This window comes from Chaetura pelagica, unplaced genomic scaffold (assembly GCF_000747805.2).
Source record: "Chaetura pelagica isolate M959 unplaced genomic scaffold, ChaPel_1.0 scaffold356, whole genome shotgun sequence".
In the NCBI taxonomy this organism is placed as follows: domain Eukaryota; kingdom Metazoa; phylum Chordata; class Aves; order Apodiformes; family Apodidae; genus Chaetura; species Chaetura pelagica.
Window position 1 is genome coordinate 1,597,747 of NW_009953964.1, and position 26,348 is coordinate 1,624,094.

Here is a 26,348-nt window from a genome sequence, read left to right on the forward strand (position 1 = left end):
CTGCTTGTCAACCCTCATTAGGAAACCACTTCCTATCAGAAGTGCCCTCAGGTTTAGAGAGCACATCAAAATTGGATCCACTTAAGCAACCAAGCTTTGATACCGTGCTTAATGACTTTCTAAATTTGTCATTTACAAAGTACTTTATAAGCCTTTCTAAAGAAGAGATGCACCAGCCTATGCACCAGCACTCCTTAGCACTGCTGCTTAACAAGTCTACCTGATGTATGACGTATGCAGTTCCATTTTCTGAGTACCTGACATTTCATTTCAATCTCATCCTTCCCTTAGAACCATCTGGACACTTTCTCAGTTATGAACAGATCAAACAACTGTGGTAGCATTTCCTCTCTTCTCTTTCATATCTGTTCCTCCTGCTGTTTCCAAGCTACCTGGGTCAATCTGGGAGGGAAACGGGCACAACATTCCGAAACATTACTAACAGATTAAAATAGCACTCTGCTATGTGATATACAGCAACTCCACAGCTTTCCTGCTGCTGCTTGCAAACAAAATATAGATAGGGAAGTAAAAGAAAAAGATAAAAAGAAAAACAAAAAAGAAAAAGAACACCCCTGGAAGAGTACTTGCCTCAGTACCTAGACTTGATCACCACCTAAGCTTTATTCTGGAAATAGGAATACTGTAGGCTGAGGAAAGAACCCATGAAAACTGATGACAAATGCTACTTTTGAGAAGTTTTTAATGTTTTTTTTTTGGAATAAACAACTACAGGACATAAAAAAAAAGGATATAAAAAAAACAACATTCAAGAACCCTCTGATATATCCCCTATACTTGGTACCTATGGGCAAATAAATCAAGCAATTCTCTCTACAAAGCTGGCACATGACATCAGAGGTGAGAATATTTCTAATTGACTTTTTACGTTTATATGTATCCCAAAGATAATTTACTTAAATCAATACATCATGTTGAATAAAAATCTGGTGACCGACTTGGTGTTACATATTCACATTGCCATGTCTGAAGCAAAGATGGCCAGATCGAGACAGCAGTGAAAGCTGTGAGATTTGATAAGAACTTCGAGCCTAATCAGACTTGTGAAAACTAAACTGTTGCTTTTCAAACTGCATTATCAATAAGGTGTTGTATTAGGAGGAATTTTAGTACACCAATTAAAATATTTACTTTAAATGAGTTTCCATTATTTCAGTTTATGTACAGGCATTTCAAACCTTCTAATATTTTGATGTTTCCAGAATTCTAATGTATGATAAAATTAAATTATACTAAATCTACAAGTGCAGAAAATCATCATAAGCTTTGTGAATTGATTTAAATGGAAACCAAATCATATTATTAAAGGAATTTTAAAAAATTAAGCCTCCTCTGTGCTTAGAGCTGTACCAAAACTGACAAAATAGATTTACTATTACAAGAAAAGTGAAAGGTACAGTTTGTTGATGTGGGGTTTTTTAAAATATAATTTTATATATTGTGATAGCATCTCAATATTAAAATAAATCACCACCTTTTGTTTAACTACTGTTTTGTAACACAACAGTTGAACCACATCAGGGGAAAAAGCTTCAGCAGTACTTTAAATTAATTCAGTGGTCTAGGCCTCATGAGTTCCCTCTAATATTGCTAGGCATAAATGGGTAAAACATCATCCCAAGAAATACCTTGGTTTATGCTAGCTTCCTGCAAATCTCAAACCGTATCAGATAGGGAATTTCTCTTGAAGTATAGATTCTTGTTACTTGCTCTTCAAGACAATTACCTAGCAGGTTATCGACCTGATTCTGAAGGACATAGTGTTTATTATGTAGGAAGCCACTGCTGGACACAAGCGTGAGAAATTAATGATGGTTTTGTCAGTGTCCACACTGTGGTGCTGAACCACCGGGGCAACTGTCAATCTATATGATAATGCATCCCAAAACTTCATAAAATCAGTGATGTGAAGAAGTATTGATTTTTGAGCTAGCCAGGATTTGTGAGAGAGCAAGACTAAAAAGTTTACTGAAGTTAACACCTCTGTGCATATAGTAGTTGCTTCATACTTGTCTGAGTTGTTTTTTCAAACAACCAAACATACAGAAACTAATCACAAAAACCTTTCCAAGTAAAAATTAATTCCCCATACCGGTGCATTCCTTGTATGCTGTTTGATCATATCCTTCTTACTAATATCATTGCTAAAATAATTACCTATTGAAAAAGGACTCACTGCACTGTATTTCCAATTACTTAATAGTTTACTTATAAGAAGGAGGAAAACAAAATGCAAGCAAACACACTCATTCTATTTTCACTGTCTGAGAGAGTATGTATGAAAGTAGGCCCTCAGATTACATTTTCTCAGACAAAAGGTGTGGCACAGGGCTGAAATGGAGACTGACATTCAGGGAAGTGAATTCATGCTACAGAAATTATTCCCAGTCATTTCAGAAAGCCAGAATTTCATTAGTCGGGTTTGTTATTTCATATTACATACACACAGTAGCCTTATCAAAACTATAATAAAGCCAATGGCAGTTGTCATCTTTTCTGTGAATGGTATTATGCTAAAAAAATAAAGGGCTGGGGAGGAGGAAAGGAAAAAATCAATGTATCAGCTACTGATTCTTTTCTTTATAAAATACTGGCTTGATGAAGATGCATCCTGCTATGTCTATGAAGAAGAGATATTTTACGTGAAGGTGCAATTTAAATCAACAGAAAAAGACTGTTTTTACAAACAAAATCAATTGCACTTTTCTGAAACATCAATATGAAAGATTTAATTCAGTTTTGCCTTGTTTGATTTGACAAGCAGTTGCTCGTGTTTCTAGGCACACTGGCTTTGTTCAGTCAGTTAAGTGTGGGGAGGAGCGCAAAACAAAACAAAAAATCCTCTTCTGACAGGCACCCAAGATGTAACAAATTAAATTTTATCACAAATAATATGTTTAGCAGACAGCGAATTTCATTTGCTGGTATCAGCTGCCTGAACAGTTGCTCTGAGGGTAGAACTTCAGGGAGATTCCTCTTTATCTTCTCTGAATGGCAAGTATCAAAACCTTTAGTTCATACTTTAACTAAGCTGAGTTTGCACCTTTGTCACCCTATAGGATAGAGGACAAATTTCTGCAAATCCATTTTCACGATTTTTCCTCTTCAGTTTAATTAAAAAATATGTGAGCACAAAAATTTCTCCAGGTATGTAGCCAATATGTATGAAGAACAAGAATCTGGCTTATATGCATTTGAAAGGGCAGCTGGCTTAATGGAGTTTCCCTTCAGAATCAACCAATTCCTAAGTATTTTGTCCCAAATTACTGTTGCACTGTCTGAAGTCTCCCTGTGAGCTTAACAAACTATACCTAACAGAAGTGTTCTCAGTCTGGTCCCTAGGTTTGCTTTCTAAAAGCCCTCCAACACCTACCAATAAGCAAACAGCATACTAATTTTTTCAATAATGTCAAAAATATGAAAAAAACCCAGAAAATTAAATCTGACCTTTAGAAATTAGCACCATTGTTACAGCTACTAGTATATTGTAGGTTATCAATATTACTTCAAGCTGTGTATAAAAATCACAGATGATAACCTATTTCTCTGAAGAAATTTCTTTCTACTTTTCATCACTGTTTAATTTAATGTACTCTGAGCACAAGCTTCTGTGAAAGATTATTGTGTGGAAAGTAAATTATAAAATAAAACACAATATATATCATATTATATGGTACACATGTAGTAGAGTTGCCTGATATTTTAGCGTGATGCTAAAACACCCCAACTCCAAAAAGTCACTGTAGTCAAACTGCGGAAGCGCAAAATTCACCTTCAGAAGGAGATGAATGCATTTTAAAGCATGCTCATGTTCTCAGACATGTGCATCAGGGATATACTGAAGCAAAAGACCTACCGTTCTCCTCGTCGGACTTGTTCTCATTGTCGGAGTCGGTGAGTGTGAGCGCCGAGTTCTCCCGACTGGACAGGCCGGAACTTCGCCTGGATTTGATCCCTCTGCCCCACAGCCTGATGGCACGTTCCGGAGACATCCCTGCCTCCGTGTCTGAGTCAGCATCAGAGCCAGTGCTCAAGGAATAGCCTTGATGGAGTATTCCTATGTCTGAGCAGTAGCCACTTCGATGGGGAGAGGGCTCACAGATTCCTAGTTCCGCAAGGGTGAAGTTTGTCCCTAAAAGGGCAATAAAAAAAATTAAAAACCAAACATGAGTGGCTTTATTTTAAGTTTGAAAATAATAGACTTAAAATTTCTCTTAACAATTCTGGTGTACAGATATAGCAAGACTTAACTAAACCATACTGAGCACAGTTCAAATGGATGTAATAGACAAATCAAAGGTAGGAAAGGTTGAGCATTTGATTATTTGAAAAGAGGACTTTCTTTCTAATGAAGATAATTTCCTATTTCATAGGAAAAAAACCCACTTATTTTGGGAAACTGAGTTTACAGATTAGGATAACTTGAAAGAATGCAAACCTATCAGCAAGGTAACATGAAAAGTTGCCAGCCTCTGCTCTGTCATGTTTGCTAAAAATGATAATTTAATACCTGCCACAGAAATTAAGGCAGACCTCAGTTTTTGTAATTGTTTTTTACCTTTTTCATCATATGCAAGAAGCAAGTGTGCGTCAACATCAAAATTAGGAGGTCACTTTTTTAAAGGCAAAACTTCCAGGTACAATGCCAAAACATGATATATAGGGTAACAGTCACTGCTCTGTAAGGCTTTCAAAGATTTGGAAAAGCAAAGTGATTTTAGCTTCATTACATTGGACTAAAAATGAAGAATAAAGACAGACTGAAGTTGCTGGCAGCATAACTGCCAATTATTGCATTATTTTCTTAATTCACAAGGTAACTAGATCTGTGGTCTGTGTTTCCGGAATGGCAGTTTTATTTTGTTTATATTTTCTCCTCTTTCTCTGTATTTTTATCAGAGTGAAGATACACAGTAGAACTTAATACACTAAATAAAAAAAACATACTGAGGTGTCTTCTATTAATAAAGACATTAACTGGGATTTAAAAAATAATAATAAAAAAAAGAGGTTATTAACTTCTTTCACAGATTAGCTAGGAAAGAACATACAGCATTGTATCTACTAGTTTATCTATGTGTATTAGCCCTCTCCAGTCTCACATTTAGCTATTTTTAAAGTATTTTTTGGATATGGGGTGTATGCACACATCTACAAGAAGGAAACCTGGGCCCTACTTCACTTTTACTTCTCATGAGTTAAAGGAAGGTAACGGATTTCTTCTTGAAGACTGAGCTATGAGTTGATCCAGCCATGGCTACACAGCAATGTTGAACATAACAAGAGGGAGGACACAGGCTCTCTTTCACCCCTGGGTTCACAGCAAACAGGCCAGCAGCATCAAGAAGTGCTACTGACTGGATACTTCTAAAGAAATGAAAGTGGCAAAGTTTAAAAAAGAATATGAAAGGCTGACATTAAAAAGGTCATCTCTCTTCCATCAATACCAAATTCATGCAAACCCTCCTAGTTAGGAGTATATCTTCATCTGCCTTCTAATATTCATTCTAGTAATCAGAAATTCTGTAATTTAGTCAAAAGCAAAGAATTACACAGTCCTAAAAACGAGCTTCTCAAGTTCACTTCAGTCTAGAGATTATTTGCCTTTTTAAAAATAAGAGCTCTAGCATGACCTTTACATGAAACAGCTACTTTTAAAGAAAATTTAAATTTTAATCATGTGCAATTTCAGTAGAAGACATTTAACAAAAAAAGCTCAATTGATTACTTTGGTTTCAACCATATTAGCAAGCTAATTTTAAACTCATTTTAAAAATCAACCCAAAATATATGTTAAAAATGGAGTGAACTGAAGTCTCCTAGTCCCACACTTTCTGACCTGCACAGGTCAGGAAAGTGAAGTTCATGAAATTGAAGGTTTTCAAGTTTTCTTGTTTGCTGGTGGTATAAATGTCTACAAATACACACCAATTATGAATATATTAGCTAAATTAAGCTGTTTTCCACACATGGTAAAACATGTTAATGATATTCTGTGGATTCTAACAGCCTTTACAAGCCCAGATGATTTCACTCTAATTAATATCCTATACTGACGTCAAAATCTAGCTATAACATCTGATGCAAAGAGGAATTTTCAGAGAAATTCTTACTTTGTCTGAGGAAAATGGTAATGACACTGAAAGTGGAAAAAAAAAATATTGCTCACAGGAATCATTAATCCATTTGAGTTTTATGTGGGAACTAGACATTTTCCATAAATGTGGAAAAAATATTTGAAATCTAACCCAAATTTTAAAAAATTGAGGAGTGCATCAGACCAACTCAAGAACACAAACATAATTGGCCTCTGAGACCCCAGGAAAGGATTTTCTATGCTGCTTCACTGAAATCTCCTTACAGTTTTACAACACAAAATCTCAAGCATCCTGATGATAGACATGAAATATTCTAGAGATTTCCCTCTCTTGCAAAACCATATTCTTCTCTGGTAGACTCTAAATTAGTTTTATTGATTAATTTTCAGAGTTTGGTTCCGCAAAATAGTGTTTGAGAGAGAGTTCTGTAAGATTGCATACATTGGCAGGCTACCTTGTCCTTAGATACCCATGGATAATTGCATAAGAACAGATTTTGGAGATATGTTTCACATCTTTATACATACATAGATTTTAAATATACGTACATATAAAAAGGTTTTTTTTTCAGATATATACTTTATATGTAAATATATTAAAATGTATCTATATAGATTATACTTCCTGACATCTTCACAGCCCTGAATTTATTGTAAAATCTAAGGAAAAGGCAATAGAAACATTATAGTTATGTTCTCTAGACCTTTTCGTGATCTGGATAATCCTCCTACTTGCTTCATTTCCCTAAAATGAAACTGTTCATAGCTCTTCAATAACTTATGAAATGCTCTCAGTAATATAATATTCTCTTATTTGCCTAGCCATTATTGACCATTAATGTATTAAAGGCATTAGCAGACCACCCTTGTAAATACAGACAGAGGATAAATATAGTTCTGGATAGACAAAGCAAAAAACCCTTCCTATTAGGCTGCAAATTGAGTATAGTCTCACAAACAGTGAAGATATCTAACTCATTTCATCCTCCCTTACTCCCTCTGCCAGTAGAAACTACAGCACTTATGGGGTGGAGCAAGGAAACAGACATAGCCTGGCCTGGGGTTAAGATTTAGGAATTACCTTTAGAATTAAGGAATTACCTTCCCTACAGCTCTTAAAGTGATTAGGAGATGAAGCAAATCAAGACCTTCCTAGTAGAAAAGCAAAGGAAGGAGAGCAATAGTACTTGCTACTTGCCCTACTCCAGCCACTCAAATTCTACTGCTGTGTGTTCATGGGGAGTATTTGGCCCATGAGGTAAAATGCACAACTAGCCCTAGCAGTCAAGGCAGATGGATGGTTTCTGACAGTGTTACACATCTTACTCTGTCTCTAGGGCTTAAATGAAATGGAGAGTAACTGCATTTTACTGACACTTCACTTGCAAAGCAGGACTGAAATGGGCAGGCAGAATCCATTCGTGCACATTGAAAACCTAAGGGTGTTTTCTTTCAGATTCTTGTAGCATCTACTACGTTGCTGCTGACACTAAGTGAAAAGAGATAAATAATACCAGATCCTTATTGATAGAGAAGAAAGAAACCTCTTTCTCTTGAATACACACACAAAAAAAACCCCAACCCCAAAAAAACCTCAAACCACAACCAAATCACTATTTTTTTGCTTTTTCATATGCAAGAGCTTACTAGCCTCCATCCCTGTCTCTTCACCCCCTCTACAGAAACCACTAGACCATATTCATTAGAGATAAGCAATTAATATCAGCTGCTCCCTTAAGGTGTATCTAACCTCTCATATAAAAATAGATCAGTAGGATACTAGTTCAGGACTGTAATATAACGTTATGTACTTGATTATCCTTGCCCATAATCTACATGCTGTGAATAGTCTCTCAATAGAGTAGAAAGGATGTTTTGCTTTTAATTAGTACATTATTTCTATTATCTTTTTAGTGTATTTCCTTTAACAGAAATTTACTACTTATTTAATACTTACTAAAAGTGTGTTTAATTCAACAGTGTAAATTTCTACTCATCTCAGCTAAGACTAGAAAGCATTACCATATAAGCAAAGGTTATTTTCACCTAACCTCTAGGCAGAGGTCTCATTTGGGTAATTACTAATTGCATCATTTGCCCTTCTGAAGATTAATCTAATCCAGCTGTGATCGCTACAAGATGCCTCAGAGGAAGATATGTGAAAAAAGTAATGCACAGATATGATAAATTTGCCTTCAACACTAGATCAGCAGTTCAAAACTAGGCTAAGTCTAAAATCAAAAGGATAAATATCACTTACATTCTTAGCTACTATAACCAATTACAAGAAGTAAGGATAAGAACACATTTAACACATTCCACTCCTTTCTCAGATTTTTGCTATTCATAGGTATAATGATTTTTGCTGCCACAAACAGTAGAATTTAGCTCCAATCTCTAGCATATGAAGAGGTTGTTCCTTTTAACAAACTGATGCACAATTCATTTTTTTTCAATTCTTAATGCATTCATTAATTCTAATGACAGAGATGAGATCTCATTTTTAACCGCTTATGATACACATTTTTAAAATTTACCCTTTTTACTCATCTTCCTTATCCAATAAACAATTCCCACCTTTTTAATCCTTCTTTGTATTTCACCTGTTTTAACACCATTCTTTTTCCATGGTTAAAGATCCTGTTCTACAAAATGCTTTACTTACTTTGTTTCTAATTCTACACTATCAGATACCCCAAACTGAGATTTCAAACATAAGCTGAGGGATACACTACCATCTTCCTGTGTTTTTCAAGCTTTTCTACAACTTAATATATTTTTTTAAATACAAATTATATTAATGTAAGCCCATTCTTTTATATTTGTTCCCCTCTTCTCCTTGATAAATTATTATAAATGATACTGCATCTTTCTGGTAGTTTAAATATAATTAAATCAGCAGTATCTTTTTCTGTGCAACAGTTAGGAATTTTAGCCATGTGATCACAACAAATCACCTCTGTGGCAAGTGGAATATTAGCATGAAACATGACTGGAAAATTGTCTCTCAACATCACTGATATTACAATTAATGAAATATTCAATTTCTGAAGAAAGCACAAATTCAAAAAGAGCAAGTATAAGGAAAATGTATGTTCTTTTTCACTGTGATTCCTTCAAGTAGAGGAAGCATCCCATGGGGTTCAGGAGGCCAGGTAAGAAAGGAGACACCTCCCACTAGACCAGTTCCCTCAAAGCAAACTGGCCTCAAATTTTTAATTACTTTATACAGATTTTCTACAGCTGCTCTGAATGTAGTCTCTGAGAACATCTCAAATACTATTTATCTTCACCTCCTTGTGAGGTGAACTGCTATTATCCCCATTGTATAGCTTTTAATCTAAGGAAAGGGAGAATAGAATAGCCCTTTTCCAGAGTATGTACTAATTTAGACAGAAAAAGCATCATCTAAAACCTGGATTTCTGACATCATCTTAAGGTGATGAACTCCTTTCAATGATACCCTGGGTTTAAGGCAACGTGCATTTATACATTTTTCCTCAAATTCCAGTGTTGATTAAAGACAATATCAGATTTGGGAGGACAAGAGGATGGAGCCAGGTGGCAAGCATGAGTAGTATAATTTTTATCTATCCACCATAGCCCAGGTTAAAACGCAATTCTTCTAACACTTTACTTTCATAGGCAGTCTTTCATTTATTGTAAGCTTTTGAACTTTTCGAAGCTCTAAGGAATGATAAAAGAACAGCTTCATGTATTACCAAGGGATGTGCTATTCCTACAGATCTGTCCATTCTGAAACCTGAAGGAAACAGGAAAAAAAAAAAAGCGATTCTGTAAGCAATTGTGCTCTGCTGTTCTCTGCTGCTTTGCCCTTCTGTGTTCTTTCTAGGGGCACTCCTCCTCCTCGCTGCTTAAGTGCCAGGAGAAGGCATATTCAGGGATGAGCCTCCCCTATTACTGCCAGAGCCAGTGCAGGAAGATCAACTTTGGGAAGGTCCTGCTCAGAGCTGACCCCGCAGGCTGGCAGCAGCTCCTGGGCACACGTGCGAGCTTTCATGCCTTCTGCAGTCAGACTCCAGTACTCTGCTGTTCTCTGCTGCTTTGCCCTTCTGTGTTCTTTCTAGGGGCACTCCTCCTCCTCGCTGCTTAAGTGCCAGGAGAAGGCATATTCAGGGATGAGCCTCCCCTATTACTGCCAGAGCCAGTGCAGGAAGAACAACTTTGGGAAGGTCCTGCTCAGAGCTGACCCCGCAGGCTGGCAGCAGCTCCTGGGCACACGTGCGAGCTTTCATCCCTTCTGCAGTCAGACTCCAGTAACTCCATCACATTTCAGCAAAGACACATAGATAGAAAGCAGGAAAAGATTTTTCCAAAAAGATTTTTCCATTTTCAGTTCAATCACACAATAGTTGGGTGATGTTTCACTGCAGTCAAAACAGCACGTTTCTGTAGCATTATTCTCAGAACCAGTCAGATGCTCCCTCTCCATCTCCAAGGGAAGCAATCCAAAACAGAGAGAATTAATGGCAAATTTAACCTAAATAGTTCGATCTGTCAAAGTTTGGAGGTGTTATTATAAGAAATGTATGTAGACTCACAACACATTAATATGCAAATAAGATCTTCCTTTCTCAAAGCAACTTTTGGCCTCTCCATGTATCTACTTGTCTCTAATGAAAGGTATCATCTATCATCTAGAAGGCAATGACTGCTTTGAGACCAACATAAAGTAGAAAACACAAGGCGTTCTGTGTGATAAACATGCACAATGCATACCTATACTTGCATAAGTATGTTCCAATAATGGCTTCCTGGGCAACCTCCAGCAGAAGGGAAAAAATCTGCTCTTTTTAGGGCTACTTAGTGTCTCGGGAGACCATGAGTATGACCAGTGATCTAAACCAACTCTCATCTGATTTTCTCCCCTTTTTATTGAAGTGACAAGAAAACATGAGTAATGGTTTATATTTATAAATACAACAATGCACTTTTCCCCCTATGTGAACAAGACTGGAAATGGTTCTGCAGATGCCATGATAGACATGCTGGCATTCTGAAATGAGCTGTGCCACATTGCTCCTGCCAAAACACATCAACTACAGTACAAAGTTAACAACTGGGCTGTTGTGCAGTATTGGGGACTAGCAGAAACTAACTTCTACATACTAGAAAGAAATACTGAAAGCAACTCACAAGAACTATGACTAGGGGAAAAACAAGAAAAATTCAATTATTTTGTTCTTTAAAGTGCAGACGACAGCATTGTTCTAGCACAACTGTCCACACAATCTAAGGTACCTCTGCAGGATAAATTGTGCATTTTTGGGATAAAATCTGTACCAATTCATAGCTATGTATTGTGATCTATCTCAACAAGAATGGGGTTATCAATGACTCCAATTCAGTTCTTGCTACTTTTTCTTTTACAAGCAAGAACAGAACAAGAAACTTCATGGCAAATAATGATGTTCTTGCTGTAAACTTGCCAGCTCCAGCCCAAATACCATCAAATTAATAGTGGTTTTTTGCAGGGTTGTTTAGGGGTTTTTTGGATGGAATTTTATGAAAGGGAGTTAAGAGTGGATATTTCCTATTCCCAATCCAAAACTATTCTAACGATCAAATGATTTTATGTGGCTGTTTCTTTTATAGAGATTGTGATTTTCTAAACAAAAATCACCACAGTAGCAGTAAAAAGATTAGAATATACTGCATTTGTGTACATAAAGTGATAGCTACCATAAAAGAACACAGAAAAAAATATTTTCAAATTGATTGTTCATGTTTAAAAACCTGCTTAAGGCCTGATAATATTGCCTGTCAACACTACAATAGTATTGTGTTCTGTAGGAATAACAACTACTGCTCTGTGGAAAAAATCAAACTTTAAAGAGGAATCAGTTTTAAAGATAGAATAAGAATGAAGCTCTATCCCAATCCAATCTGCGTGTCTAGCTCATGAAGATGCTGGTCTTCTGAAGTAAATCATTTTGGTCATGTCAGAAAAGAACAGTGAGTTCTGCTTGATGTCCAGGAAAAAGCCTCTCAGTTGACCATAAAAATATGGATATGAGTACTTCTGAATAAAATTGCTGTACACCTACGCATCTTCATTGATACATTAATCTGATTTCACTTACTACGAAAGACTTATATGAGAACCTCACAGAAACTTCCAGAGGACAAATCAGCTTATGATAATGTACTGAATTAATGAAAAGCCTTTTATTTTTCACACAGTTAAATCAAAATTTAAAACCAGTAAAAAATAAACCACTGTTCATGATTTAATAAATAAACTGCGCTCTCAATAAACAGTAGAAGTAACAGGTAAGAAGCTTTCATCCTCTCTTTACTGTTTAATTGGGAACTCTCAAAAACACCTGAATCAGCTGTCATCATGGACAGAACCTTAATTATTTTCTTTATACCTTGCTTCACAAGGTAGGAACTTGGATACTCTGTATTTTGCTAGGGTGTCCATGCACATACAAAGATTTCTTAGCACTAGCAGCTGTCAGCAGTTTAGTCACAAGGTGCTGCTTCACTGTAAATATCATGTCACCTAGAAATACTGGTAATTTAAATTGTATCCTTTATAGTAGAATAAATGAATTTTAAATTATTGTTTGACTCAGAACTTCTGTGTTTACATTCTGAATGTTGTTGTTCATAATAGGTTTTAGAAATGCCAGAGATGCCAGTCTTTAACTCTGCATTTCTAATACTGCTTGGAAGACAATCAGTAGAGCAATGTTAACAACTTTGAGGACTGAAAAGGATTTATTTAAAATGGAAAGCAGAAATTCCTAAAAAATTTAAATGCAGCACCATATGAATAAAAAATACATATTGAACAAATCCACATAAACTTAATGACAAATGAAGAATAATGAAATTAAAATAATTTTGGCACTATAATTTTGAAAAAAAAAAGACATATATTAAGATACATTAGAACCAGTTATCATGGAACACAGATTCCTCTCCTTAAGACAGTAAATCTACTAAGGAGCAGAAAATCACATTTTCTTTGATTTATCACTTGTGTTCATTTTACTAAGAGATCAGGAAACATCTTTATTTGATTGAATTATAAATTGTTTTCAGCTTTTAATTTTTAATCCTAGTAAAATACGCAGTTATTTTCACAGCCATTGAGTTGTGATATTATAAATGGAACAGCTGGCACCGAGATTTCTATTGGTACTGAACTTTGTTACAGATTAAATAGATACCCTTAATACAAGATTTTTTGTATCTATCCATGACTATAATTTGTAGACTGTGTGTACAATGGTGAACACAGACAATAGTGCATCCTGGCCTTTCTGGTCTCTACAATATCTGCAATGCTATAGGCAATGGCACAACAGGTCCATCAGCTCCACTGCTGGAGCAGACTGGTCTTACCAGGCACTCCTGGAGAACTATGGAAGAGAGAAATATGACCTCCTTCCATGCACCTCTCTTCCTTTCCTACAGTGGCATTTTCCACATATAAACCAAGCCGCCATTCCAATTCCCTTGTTGCTGGTCACTGTATAGTGAAGTTCAACACCTTCATTTTAGCCTGTTGTACATGGGCCACAGGTGCATGTTGTTGCCAACATTGTCTTCCCACCTCAGGAACACAGCTCTGCTTGGTTCTTGCAGTCTTTTTCTATAAACTACCTAAGTTTCTGTCTGTTAGAGTTGTTTAGAATTTCTGTTCCAGTATTGTAATTCAGATAACTTTTCCCTTCTTCTCCAATGAACAAAACTGAAGATTTTTGGTAAGTGCCAAGAAACAGTTTTTAGATTGTTTACTCTAAATTTCTGCTGTTTGAAACTATGTTTTTATAATACTCCATTTTACCAATGTATCAAGTTGTTGCCCTTCTGTTGTCCTTTCCCCTCCATTTTTGCCTAAGATTCAAAGAACTTCTGGCACTGACTTCAATTTGGTTAATAAGAGAGTAGAGATGTAAATGTGTCCAGCAGTAACTTAAGCTCCAGTTACCTCTTCAGCATTGATCCTCTGAAGAGGCATTATCAGATACCTTAACTAAAGCTATGATTTAATCAAATCCTTTTTCATGTGTGTGATATAAAAAAGCTGATTTACTCCACGAGCAGAACTATTCTACAGATGAATCAGCTGTAATAAGAAACATTTTACTGCATAGCCCTTCTTTATTGCTTAGTTTGGCATTAAAAAACTTCAGTCTAAAATGAAAATCTCAGTCAAGCATTATTATTAGGAGATAACACAGTAAATACTACACAGAGAGCTAGACCAGACTTTGGTTCATTTGAGAGTTACTGTGCAGGCTGTTTTATCTGCCTATTTTTAATGCACACGTCATCTCACTTTGCCTTTACTTGCCTCATAAGTGCCTCACAGATCAGATGAAACGATAAATTCACGTCACTGATAAAGGTCAAGTATACCTAGGTATCATACAACACTTTTTTTTCTACTTTGTTATTATTATTGTTATTTACTCTGCAAACTCCAATTACAGAATTCTGTGTGATTTAAAAAGACCAGGATTAGATTGGATTATACATTAGTTCACACTTTTTAACCTACCAACCATTTGCAAAGAAGTATTTTAGTCTAGTCCCTATATTTTAGGGATAACTGTTGTGGTTTTTTTTCCCCAAGCAAAAATTATCTGCACAAAATCATAAAATGGTATGAAAGATGGCCTGCTAAAAATCAAGCACGGAACGAATAATACTCCTGTTGATTCTTTTTAAAATTACTAATATTTAAGACTATTTGAGAATGAGCCATAAAGTGAAGTCACTTTTAGAATTAAATGCAGGATAACATGTATGGGCATCATGTACCACACATCCTGAGGAACTACTCACCCAAGTAAATGCTGTGCACTGACCCCATACACACCAAAATCTCCCAATGTGGTTTTGTGGGTTGGGGCACCCTTATTAGCACTGTAGTCCATATGTTCTCCATCTCATAGGACTGGCTTCACCAGTCACATCTAGCCAGAATTAATAAAACCTGACTTTAGAGGACTGTTAGCAGATCTGTGAACAGGGAACTGAAACAATGCTCATCAGGCTTACACTGTCTCTTAGCTAACTCACTGGAGCTACATTCAAGTGAGAAAACCAACTGTTATTTTGTTTTCACTTTACCTAAAATTTCGGCTTTTTATCTTTGACCTACTTGACAACGCCTCTTGAGAGTTCCTCTGCAGGCACAGCACACAGCAAATAGGTAAGACTGCCAAAAATTAGTTTCTGTTCAAGACTAACACCACTGCTACTTTTTTTTTTTTTTATCAGCTTTTAACACTTCTGCCATCAGCAAATTGCCCTTTTTGGAGGGAGAGGGAAAGAACCTTAAAGAAGCCTGCTTTTATGAATGCCTCAAGCCTTCAAAATTAACAGTGAGAACCTTGTGATCACTGCATACTCCCTGTCTTAAGAGCAGATGTGGCACTGTATAGTTTTGGTATTAAAAACTGTCAAGATTCCTTTCAAGCAAAGAACTATTTATCTGCTTAACACAGAACATAGCCAACGTTTGTAAGTGTCATATATTACATTTATTTCAAAATGCTTGGCATTATTAATCCTTTTTATATTGTTAATATAAAGATTCTGCTTCAAAACCTCAAAAACCCAGTAAGTTTATTTTTTCTCTCTTTTTTGCATTGCAGGCACTGATGAACTAGACTGCTCAGCAAGCATTTAACAGATTAGACACTTGAACATGGTTTCAGGCAATGCTCTCTCATGTTTCTGTGTATTGCCTGATAAACACTTCAAAGTAAACCGCTCATAAATATGAAATGAAAAGCCGAGAAGTCGTTATGCACAGCTTTGAGATACAAATCTCTTTTTTCCCCTCTGAAGTGGAGTTTGATTGACATAATGAGTCATAGATCCTGTCCGGGGACAGAGTGCCTGATCCCCTTTTCCTCGGGGAGACAGGGAGTCTTTAAAGAAATCCACTTCAGAACTTTCTGACAGACAGCTACAGAAAAGTTGAACACTACACAAATTTCTTATTTTGTATTAACATCTACTTTAATAACTATGACACATGCAAAGATTGATTATAAAGCCATATACAGGCCCCAGCATCAAAATCTTTTGAAGGAGGCCAAAGCCACAATATACATTTTATCACTGATAAAGCAACGCAGGCCTTGGATCTGCAAATACAGGAAAGACTCTTAGAGCCCTGAAAAGCCTCTTGATGAGCTGGGTACTATGAGTTTGGGGAGTAGCAGCTCCATTCCCACCCATTCAGGAACAGCTCTTACTAACAGAACTTCATGAAGAAACAGGTGATCCCTTTTGGCTCAGGCTAGTTCCATACTGAGCCTCACATGTTCCCTTTGATGTTTGTACAAGCAGCTCTTGTACAAGCAGCAAAACTGCATCACACAATTGTGGCACAGACTCCTCTTGTGCCTAGCTCTGCCTGCTAGACATGGCTTACCCCGGGGGGAGAGGAGAGATCGAGTAGCTAGGGGATGCTGGCACCTGAGAAAGTCCCCATTATTATGACCCACACTAGTAAGGCATACTTATCAGTCCAGGTGCCCTACAGTCATTTCTATACTTCACAGGTCTATGCTGTGAAGGAGATTAAGACTTGGAGGTGAGAAGGGCAGTTAAAAGCATCTAGCCTGAAAAACCTCTGAAATGCTAATTTAGACATTGCTGTTAAACATACCCATATAAAAACAACAAAAACTATGGCATGTGTAATTGTTGGCCATTGCTATTCCACAAAACGACTGTTCCACAAAAAGTCAAGCTTTAAGGCACCTCAGAGAAACTGCTAATCAGTAGCACTATAAAGAAAATTACAGTGCAATAAATTGCTGTCCTACAATGTTATATTCACAACTTGCATTTGTGATATTTGTGGAGGTTTTTAGAATGAAACTGCCAAATATCTGCCTAAACTGAGATGCAACTTCTGGCACTTTATTTGCTAGCCATACTGTATGCATTAAATAATACATCATTACTGGTTTTTGTTAGTTGCTACTCCCTATGAAAAAAACATACTTGAAGTAAACAAGATCCATCAGTCACAGTTTTGCTTTCCTTTGTTAATGGTTGTGCTATTATTAACATTAGACATGAGCCATTCACATAATTTATACAATAATACATGCACCACTAAGTTTTTTAAAGCACCAGTAAAAATTAATTTGAGCTGTTCAAAATGCACTAAAAACATTTTTATTTTGCCAATAAAAATGAAAAGGCTGTTATCTATATAAAAGCATACAGAGAAACAATAAAATGTTAAGAAGACAAAATATTAAAATAACTGAATTCATATTACAGGTAAATAATGAAACATTCAAGCCTATTTTTGCAGCCAAAGACTGAAAGGGAGATTTGTAAGCTTAAGAAGATGAAATAGCCACAATGTAGTCTCACCATCCATCTATAAAGAACTTTTCTGTCTCTTCTCGTGAAGATGAAGATATTATCTTTCCCTCTGAAACCTTTGTTGTTGAAAACTTCTACTGTTGTTACTTATTGTTTGCAAACTGCAACCACATTTTGGCCCTGCCCTATACATTGTGAGCACTCTTCCTTCTCTACTGTATATGCACATTCACATCTTTAGGTCAATAGTCTGCACTGGCTCTTCTAATCACTAGTAAGCAATATATTTATATCAAACTACCAAGACATGGATTGCAACAAATACTGAGCAAAATGGGGAAGTGAACAGGCATTCTCCAGTTTTGCAATTTTTTTTTTATTATGGACTGCCCTTTCTATGTAAATTAAACCATTGGCTCAAATTGCAACTGTTCATAAGTATTTTGAGTATTTGTAAGGAATCATTCTCATACATACAACTAAGGAATTATGGGGATGCATCTTGGTAGAAACCTGAAAAAACTGTCATGCAGAAGTATTCATTTTGACATGTATTATTCTGGGGTACTGTTGATAGATTCCCACACTGAAACACAACTGAAGCATCCAAAATATTCTGCATCACCAAAAGTCTTTACAAGACCTTCTGCAGCACCCCAATTCATATGCAATTTAATTAATACTAGATATACAAGTAAAATTAGATACTTCAAAAAAGAACTAGAAACTAAAAAAATGTCTTTTTAATGATAACTGTGTTAGAAATAATGTGTGCTTCTATAAACTAATGTTGTTTTAAAAGATTGTACCACTGTTACTGAGCTTTCATTACAAGATGTGAAATATTTTGATAGGGCTTCAAGCAGCATTAGGTATTCTGATGAGGTCCAAAAAGCACAGCTGTCAGTCATACCCTTGGCTCTGTCAGTCACTTCAGCACACTGAAACCAAGCTGTCTTCAGGATAAGTGCTCCTTGGAGATCTGCAGTTGCTGCTTGACCTACAGCTGAAAAGCAAGTGCTTCGCTCACTAGATCTATTAGCCCTGTGACTTCATTCACTCACTAGCTAATATAAATACATTGCTAAAGTGAGTGATTAATTCCATTTCTCTAGAGAGAGTGCTAAATTCTTGAAGCCTCTAGTATGACTATCCATGGAGGCTCCAAAACATTAATATAATTAGCTATTATTTATGGAATTGCAGTTTAAAATCTGGTGAGAGCCACTACATTTTTTTTGTTCTCATCTTTCCTCCAGCAGATCCTTTCCTTACTGCACCATAGCTTCATTTCCCATAGACACTAAAACAACTATCATCTTTATCTGTTTTTATGTTATCTTTATGCTGGAGGCCTATTTAACAGATTATCAGCTTTCCATTTCTTGTCCATGTTTTCCAGTTTTGACATCAGCACAACAGCTTAAAAAAATACCTTACTGTTGCTCCTAAGGGAACAAGACTTCCACTAAAAACTGCAGGAATTAGACAATTTGAGAAAGAGGAAGAAAGCCTAGAACACTTATGCATGTACTGTTGAATACAAACCTTTATCTCCATTACTGCAGAGAACCAACAAATATTTAAAATTTAAGATATCAGTGTATACCAAGGAGTCTGGAGAGAACTCTGACATAAAAATCTGGGAATCTGACCTCACAGTCTTTTGCTTTGACATGAAAATTATTTTTTCTTCCATATTTAAAATACAACATATTTTGGCATCTTCTGATCACAGCATGGCACTGTGATGAAAATACTAACCAATAGAAATGTCCAACACTGAAAAGGACATTCCTTTCCAATCACATTGACAATTACCCCCCCCACCCCCCACTTTTACCTAGATAGAGAATACATATCGTCAGTTTGGAGTCCATCTTAAGTTTTGTAAATGAGGCTTATGTTAATCAAACAAGTTCCACACAGCTGGACTGAATAGGGTAAACAAATCCACAACATAGTTTGGAAGCACCTATAGAGAAAATGAATGTTTTCAGGTGTTTTATAGGAAATTCTAGTTTTACATATAGGAACAGCTATCACTGTGAGAGTGAAAGCTGCTGCGTCACTCATCTGAACAACCATAAACGCCACCAGTTTTCAAAAAAAACCAAATAGCACACACAAAAATGCCACAAACCCCCACAGAAGTCTGCACTTCACTTCTAAAAGTTCTAGCAATGCAGGCATTCATTTCCAGTATGCACAGAACAATTGCCATTTAGTCGAGAGAAATGAGCAAAAATATTTTCAAGTCATGCATATGTTTATATTTACAAAAAAATCTTCCCATTTATGCCAGTAGCTAAAAATTATTAAATTAGATTAAAATTTCTGATAAATAGTCAAACATTCAATAATGTTGCAACTCAGAGCTTATTTGAAAGCTGGCAACCATTTGGAAGAATATGTTTATAAAGCCAAGCTATAAGAAGTAAAATATATATTATGTGCACTTCTTCATTTATCATTTTCAATAAAGTGACATGTATGCATTTTAGTACCCTCAGCTCAGGAAACCATAATTTTTTCATAAAAAATGCTTACTTAGATGACCCACACTGCACAGTTGATTGTGCAATGGCCAGTAATAACCTGGTCTCAACATAACTTGAAGGATGCCTTGGGAAAGATGGCAGTTCAGATGGTGAAAGCATGATCCTTCCTCCACAGGATGCACTGCACTTTGCATTTAGTCCTTTGAGAGCTTTTAGGATGAAAAGGCTATAGTTACTACTACCATCATTATTATTAATGAAAAATACACATGTAAAATTAGGTTTCAAACACAATGTTTTATAGCCTCTATTTGTCTCTGTGGACATATACCATCATGGCTTTAACAGACCTTTAACACTCAATGACTAATTAATCTTTATATTCAGGACTCAGTGCTGAGTTTTATTCAGTAAGGGGAAGAAAATAGCATCTGTGGATTGGGCTTGCAAGGTCCACTGCATGAATAAATTGACAGGCTACAGGAAGAGTCAGTATTAAAGAGCCCTTCTCATCCCCTCAGCACTCCTGTAGCAGCCTTCACCAGCCACTGAAGCTTCCCTTCACAAACATCTCATATACAATTTATTTTTACTTCCTAAAGTGACTCTTTTCAACCCTACAGAGACTAAGTCTTCCAAATACACTGACATGGATAGAAAAAATATTATAGGGACTGATACCACTTTAAAATATAACTGCATTTCCAACACAACCAAAGTATGCACACCAGCAAATTCAGCTTTCCTACGGAGAGCACAAACGAACCGCACAAATTAATAGACCCCAGCAATTTGTCAGAAAAACCTTTAGGCTGCCATTTCAAACTCAACCATGTTTTAAATATGAAAAAGCACAGGGAAAAATATTCTGTGAAAGAAAGCACAAAGAGAAAAGACAACATGCAATTACTCAACAGAATAAATTAATTCTTTATTCCTCTTAAAATAATTTTAAGGGCATTGTAACAGGACAAGCATATAGGGGTAAATTTCTCTCACCTCATCTTCAGATACAAAAATACTTTTATGTGTTTACCAGACAAGCTTTAGTGATAGAGATTTGATCAAGATAAAATCCTTAAAGATTCTAATTGTCTTTTCTCATACAGTTATAGGCAAACCCTGGTAACACTATGAAATTCAGAAGCATGATAACTGTTTTATTCCATTCAGTAGGACTGAAAGCTGCACTTAGTAATGGATGGAAAGACCCAAGTAAAGGAACTTCTATTCCTACCTCAGTCCACTCTCCTCACTCCCCTTATTTTTCCTCACTTGTTGAAGTACATTTTCTATTTCCCTCCACAAATTCCACAAAATCCTCCCTATCAATGAGCCATATTGTATTCTGAAGCCACCTGTAACTGATTTCTCAGTATGGAAGAGGGAAAGGGAGGTGAATCAACTGCCACAGCTTGATCAGTTACAGCTTATGGTTTTATCTCCCTAAACATTTTCCCATAAAAAAAAAAAAAAAAGGGCTAGCAGTGCTCTCTGGATCAGTTTGTATATATAAAATATTTCAAAATGTAATTGGAGTTTATAGGAACTCAGCTGTGCGAATTACACTCATATATATATAAAAAAATAATTCTAAGGCCATTTCTATTTGATTTGAAACCCATTTGTGTATGACAGTATCTGCTACGGTAAGAGACCCAGGAGCAGTCCAGCTGAAACTGCAAGTGGAGCTGGTAGCTAGCTCACTTTCCACTTATTGCAATCCTTTCAAGTGGGGGAGAAACGTTTCCAAGCACTGTGTAAACCTTCACTCCTGCTTCAGAAGTAAAATAAACTCCAGGATAAAAAAATAAGGACCACATTAGATTAGTTTTTACTCAGATTAACCATTTACTCAAAGGCCATATTTTTGGCTCCTGACAACATGTTAAGTGTATGTTTTAAAAACAAGGTGTAGTAATACTTGCCTTTTGACAAGTTCTGTTACAATGATCATTAGGACTAAAACAGGCCCTAATCCTGTTCTTTGGAAAACTGTAAGCACAAAGAAAACTGAATTCCAACATAGAAAAGCCTAGAAGAAGCAGATGCATAATTGCAGTCTATTGGTCTAGTTCATCAGAAAATACAAATCATGATCCATAACACAGCACTTAAATATAACATGAAGGGTATGGCTCAAGAGAGAAAAGGAAGGGAGCTCAGGCTTAAAGCAGAAACCTAACTTCTGCACCCTACAGCTACCACAGCCTGGTCTGCACTGTGACAGTTTCACAGCCAGGAAGGAACAAGCTAATGGCTGCTGTGAATTGAAAGTCTCACACCAAGTAAAAACTACTGGATATAGATACTATCAGATGTGCCTCGGTTGCTTCTACTTCATATACATGAACTGAAAAAACACAGTGACCCTTGGACCTAAATTTGTTAACACATCCAAACTGGAACAGTAACAAGCTTTTTATTTTAAAAGAAAAACTAATGGTAAAGTACAAGGAAAAGGGCATGAAGGAAGACTCCGGTTTACGTTTCTTGTTTTTGCTACATCTTCTCCCTAGTGTCCACTGATAGGACAAGAGGAAATGGGGTCAAGTTGCTCCAGGGGAGGTTCAGATTGGATATAAGGAAAAATTTCTCCACAGAAAGAGTGGTGAGGCATTGGAACAGGCTGCCAGGGAGATGGTGGAGGCACTGTCCCTGGGGGTGTTCAAAAAATGAGTGGACATAGTGTTTCAGGCCACGGAGGTGTAAGGCTGATGGTTGGACTAGATGCTCTTGAAGGTATTTTCCAACTTTTTACAAAAAAAAAACAACAAACAAAACAAAAGACACCCCCCCCCCAACCTAAATTATCTATGCAAATATGCCTGCGTAGGTATTTAACTGCACAATCCCAGAAATGTTAAGATGAAAAAGTGAAGATTAAACTAATAAATACAACTATAAAATCTCCAATTTTTAGAAATGTAATATCTTAACTTTGATGTAACAGTGTCTAAAATTCAACTAATGAAATCCAAGTAAGGTCACTGAAATTCTGAATGAGTGCTTAGGAAGTGAATTAATGGAGTTAAACTACTATTTTAAACTCCTATGATTACTTTTTACTCAGTGTCTTCATTTAGATACACCTATAGTTTAATTTTCTTGGAGGCATTGATAATTATAAGTATTGTCTCCATAGAAAATGTTTTGACTTTTATGAACAGAGTTTCAAATTACTCAGATTATGTATGGATGGGATTGTTTAACCATGTACATTTAAAATTACATGGAATTTAAAATACTTCTTTCATGCACTTTTTCAAGTTCCATGAATTCTAATGACTTTATTCTGCACTTTACAGTTACCCGAGGGTAATTAATATTTTCTTGCTTTCTCAATATAAATTGGTGGATAAAGGAACTCCTGTTCTCCATGCACAGATGGGGCTGGCCACTACATGTATGATCTATACGTGTATATTTAGCACTGTCCATACTCAAGCTATTCATGCTTTGCAAATATACTGAAGTATGTCACAGAGAAGAGACTCATACCATTAACCTCCATGTGACAGGAAAAGAGTTCTTGCCTAAAGTCTTAGAAGGATTATCGGCCAAAGTACAACTACTCAAATCCTGCATTTAACTTCATGTTTTAAATCAAAGTTGGCTAGATAATTCTCTAAAAGGAGCATTTATTTTTGACAGTGAGAGGTACCCTGAATTTCAGAAAAACAGAAAACCATCTTGTTTCAGGTTTTTAATGAATGCAATGCAAGATTTCCATTGCTTATAAGCCAGTCTGGAAGGCTTAGCTACTACATTTTTTACTAAACACTGTAAATATTGCACATGGGACTGCAAATTACACTGGCACAAGAAACAGAAGTTGTTATCAACACCAGTACTGCAAAGAATCAAGTGAACATAACAACATACTTGAAACACAATTTTCCTTCTGCACTTCAACCACAAGAGCACTGATCTCCTAGAATAACAAAAATCCCTCCAACTTGGACTAAGAAGGTGGCTGAAATATTTGTGCTAGGGCATCCAAATGTGACAGGGGCCATATCCATGCCATGTTAAACAGTGTCTTTTTGGCTTCCCTAACGATGCAAGGACATCCTTGCTCAGCTCAGGGGCTGCATTTTGTCTGCTACCTTTTTCAAATGGAAAGCTGATTTATTATTAGATCTCCTGACACTACATGACACTAATAAGTGACTACTGCTGCAATAGAGACTGTGGTAAATTTTCATTTAGAGTACCACTCTGAGCATAAAAAAAATTAATAAATCTCTCTCTGGAATGGATCCTGCATAGTACAAACTGGGTTGAGCCAGCCAGGCAAAAGTCATCTTGAAACATGCTCAGTCAAGTAGAATTTACATTTTGTGAGGAGTCCTCACAGTGAGAAAATGAACTTTGTCTCATGATAAAAGATGGGGATATGCTGACTTCTGAGATCTTATCCCTATTAGTAACTCAGAGCTAGACAACCCCTAAAAATTCCGAAAAATTCAGCTTTTTTCCCCGAATCTTTTCTTTTCCTTTAATTTTACTGTTCATCTCTCTGGCGCAAGACTCCTCACTCAGTCTCCACTACTATTTCTCCTGAATCCTACCTTTCCCTCTTCTTTGATTGTCTGTTTTTTCTTCCCAATCCAGCAGTGTCAGACTTCTTTATTAAATAAGTTATATTAATAAAGGTGTCTAACCGATTGAACATAAGTAATTCCTATGCTAAAAAGAAACTAACAGTAAAAGCCTGTCTTTGACTTCACCTTTGTATTTCTAAATTCTGTTTGGTAACAATAAATAAAGCACTCTAAGCTTTATTTTTCTAAATTATTCTTACATTTCTGTGATGAATAAATGCAATATGTATTTGCCAGAAACACCAGAAAATTAGATGAAGGCGAGACACATGAAATTAACTGAAGAGAAATTCTCCCTTGTGATGGATGGTTTGAAGTTTCACTAATCAGAGAAGCTTGCTTAGTATCAAAGTAATTTTTTATTAATTAACAATATATGAGACATTAACAATAGATAAAGAAGAAAAAAACCCAGTGGAAGTATTACCAAATATAAATAAAAATGGCTTACTAATGTAAGGGCAAAGATTTTTTTTTTTCCCTTTTTCTCCTCACAATGTTATTCATGCCCTTAAGCAACTCAATCTCTTTTCTCACACACTTTGTAAAACGGGAATGGACCAACGTCATTTATCCCAATGGTATATTACATGATGTAGAGCAAGACAAAAAATAACAAAACTCAGAAATCTCATAATTATTTAAATAGGATTTGGTAAATCAGTATGACATCCATAATCTTAGGTTTTTTTCTCTTCAGGAAAAAAAACCTATGAATTGCTTAAAATGTCTACATTTTCCACTCTTAAGCATTCAACTCAGTCTTTGTCTTTCTCCATTTTGTATAATTTTCAGCTACACAAAAATTAAGTAGATGCATTTCAAGTTGTTTTCCTTAGACTTTCAGTCTTGAGTAACTCTTCTAATTTACCAGCCTTCACCACAAATTAACATGCACATCAAGACAAGTTCATTATCATTCAGAGGCTTGTGAAACAGATGAAAAAAGAATTGCACCTTAAAGTGCCCTGGATTACCTACGGGTTAATAAAATTGGTGCTGAATAATTTTATAGTTCCTAATAATGTTTACTTTTCTTCCTTTCTAATCAACAGCTCTGAAAGTAAAATTTACATTTTAAATAAATAAACCCTCATTGTTAGAAAACACCATCATATTTGTTTACTGAAGGTAAGAATTATGTCTCTATAAAAAATAAACAGAATTATATAAAAACTAAAATGTAAATGCATTTTGGTGCTTCTACATACAGCACTTTGGGGAATTGTAGTCGAAAAATTACTCTCAGAGTGTAACAATCATAAATCAGAGGAAAACATCATCTGTATTTTACGGATTTATATAAAAGTTCCATTACTGGAACATTTCAAATGTTTGTACACTACCTAGGAGAATAATACATTACATTCCTCATGGAAAAAATAAAACCAAACTTCGCATATGATTGTCTTGCTGACATAAAATTTCACTTCACATTAGCAAAGTGAGAGTTGCTTTATACACAGCATCAAAAATGTAAAGTGAACAGAGCTTTCAAATATATGAAAAACAGTAGGGGCAAAAGAGTCACAAAATCATTTAAAAATATCATCATGAAAACTGCAAACATTGAAATGGCTGCTATTTACAGCGAACTAAGACAAACAATGTCTATTAATTATCAAGGGTAAAAAAAAAGGGGGGAGGGGAAGTAATAATTCTATCCATAGGTCCTGCATCTGTGAGGTTCTTCAAGCTCTGAAGTTGTCTCACAGACATGACAAATACGGATTGTGGGGGGAAAAAACCTTCTGTGGGGAAAGACAACACAAGAGAATTTAA

General features: G+C 35.9%; 1 protein-coding gene across 1 annotated transcript in view; it reads right to left on the reverse strand.

Moving 5' to 3' along the window:
- TENM2 (teneurin transmembrane protein 2) overlaps window positions 1–26,348 on the reverse strand; it is a 468,850-nt gene that overhangs the window by 425,871 nt on the left and 16,631 nt on the right. Inside the window, exon 2 of the mRNA XM_010001945.1 lies at window positions 3,878–4,153. Coding sequence (XP_010000247.1) covers window positions 3,878–4,153 — 276 coding nt within the window. The remainder of the gene's footprint in view (window positions 1–3,877; window positions 4,154–26,348) is intronic.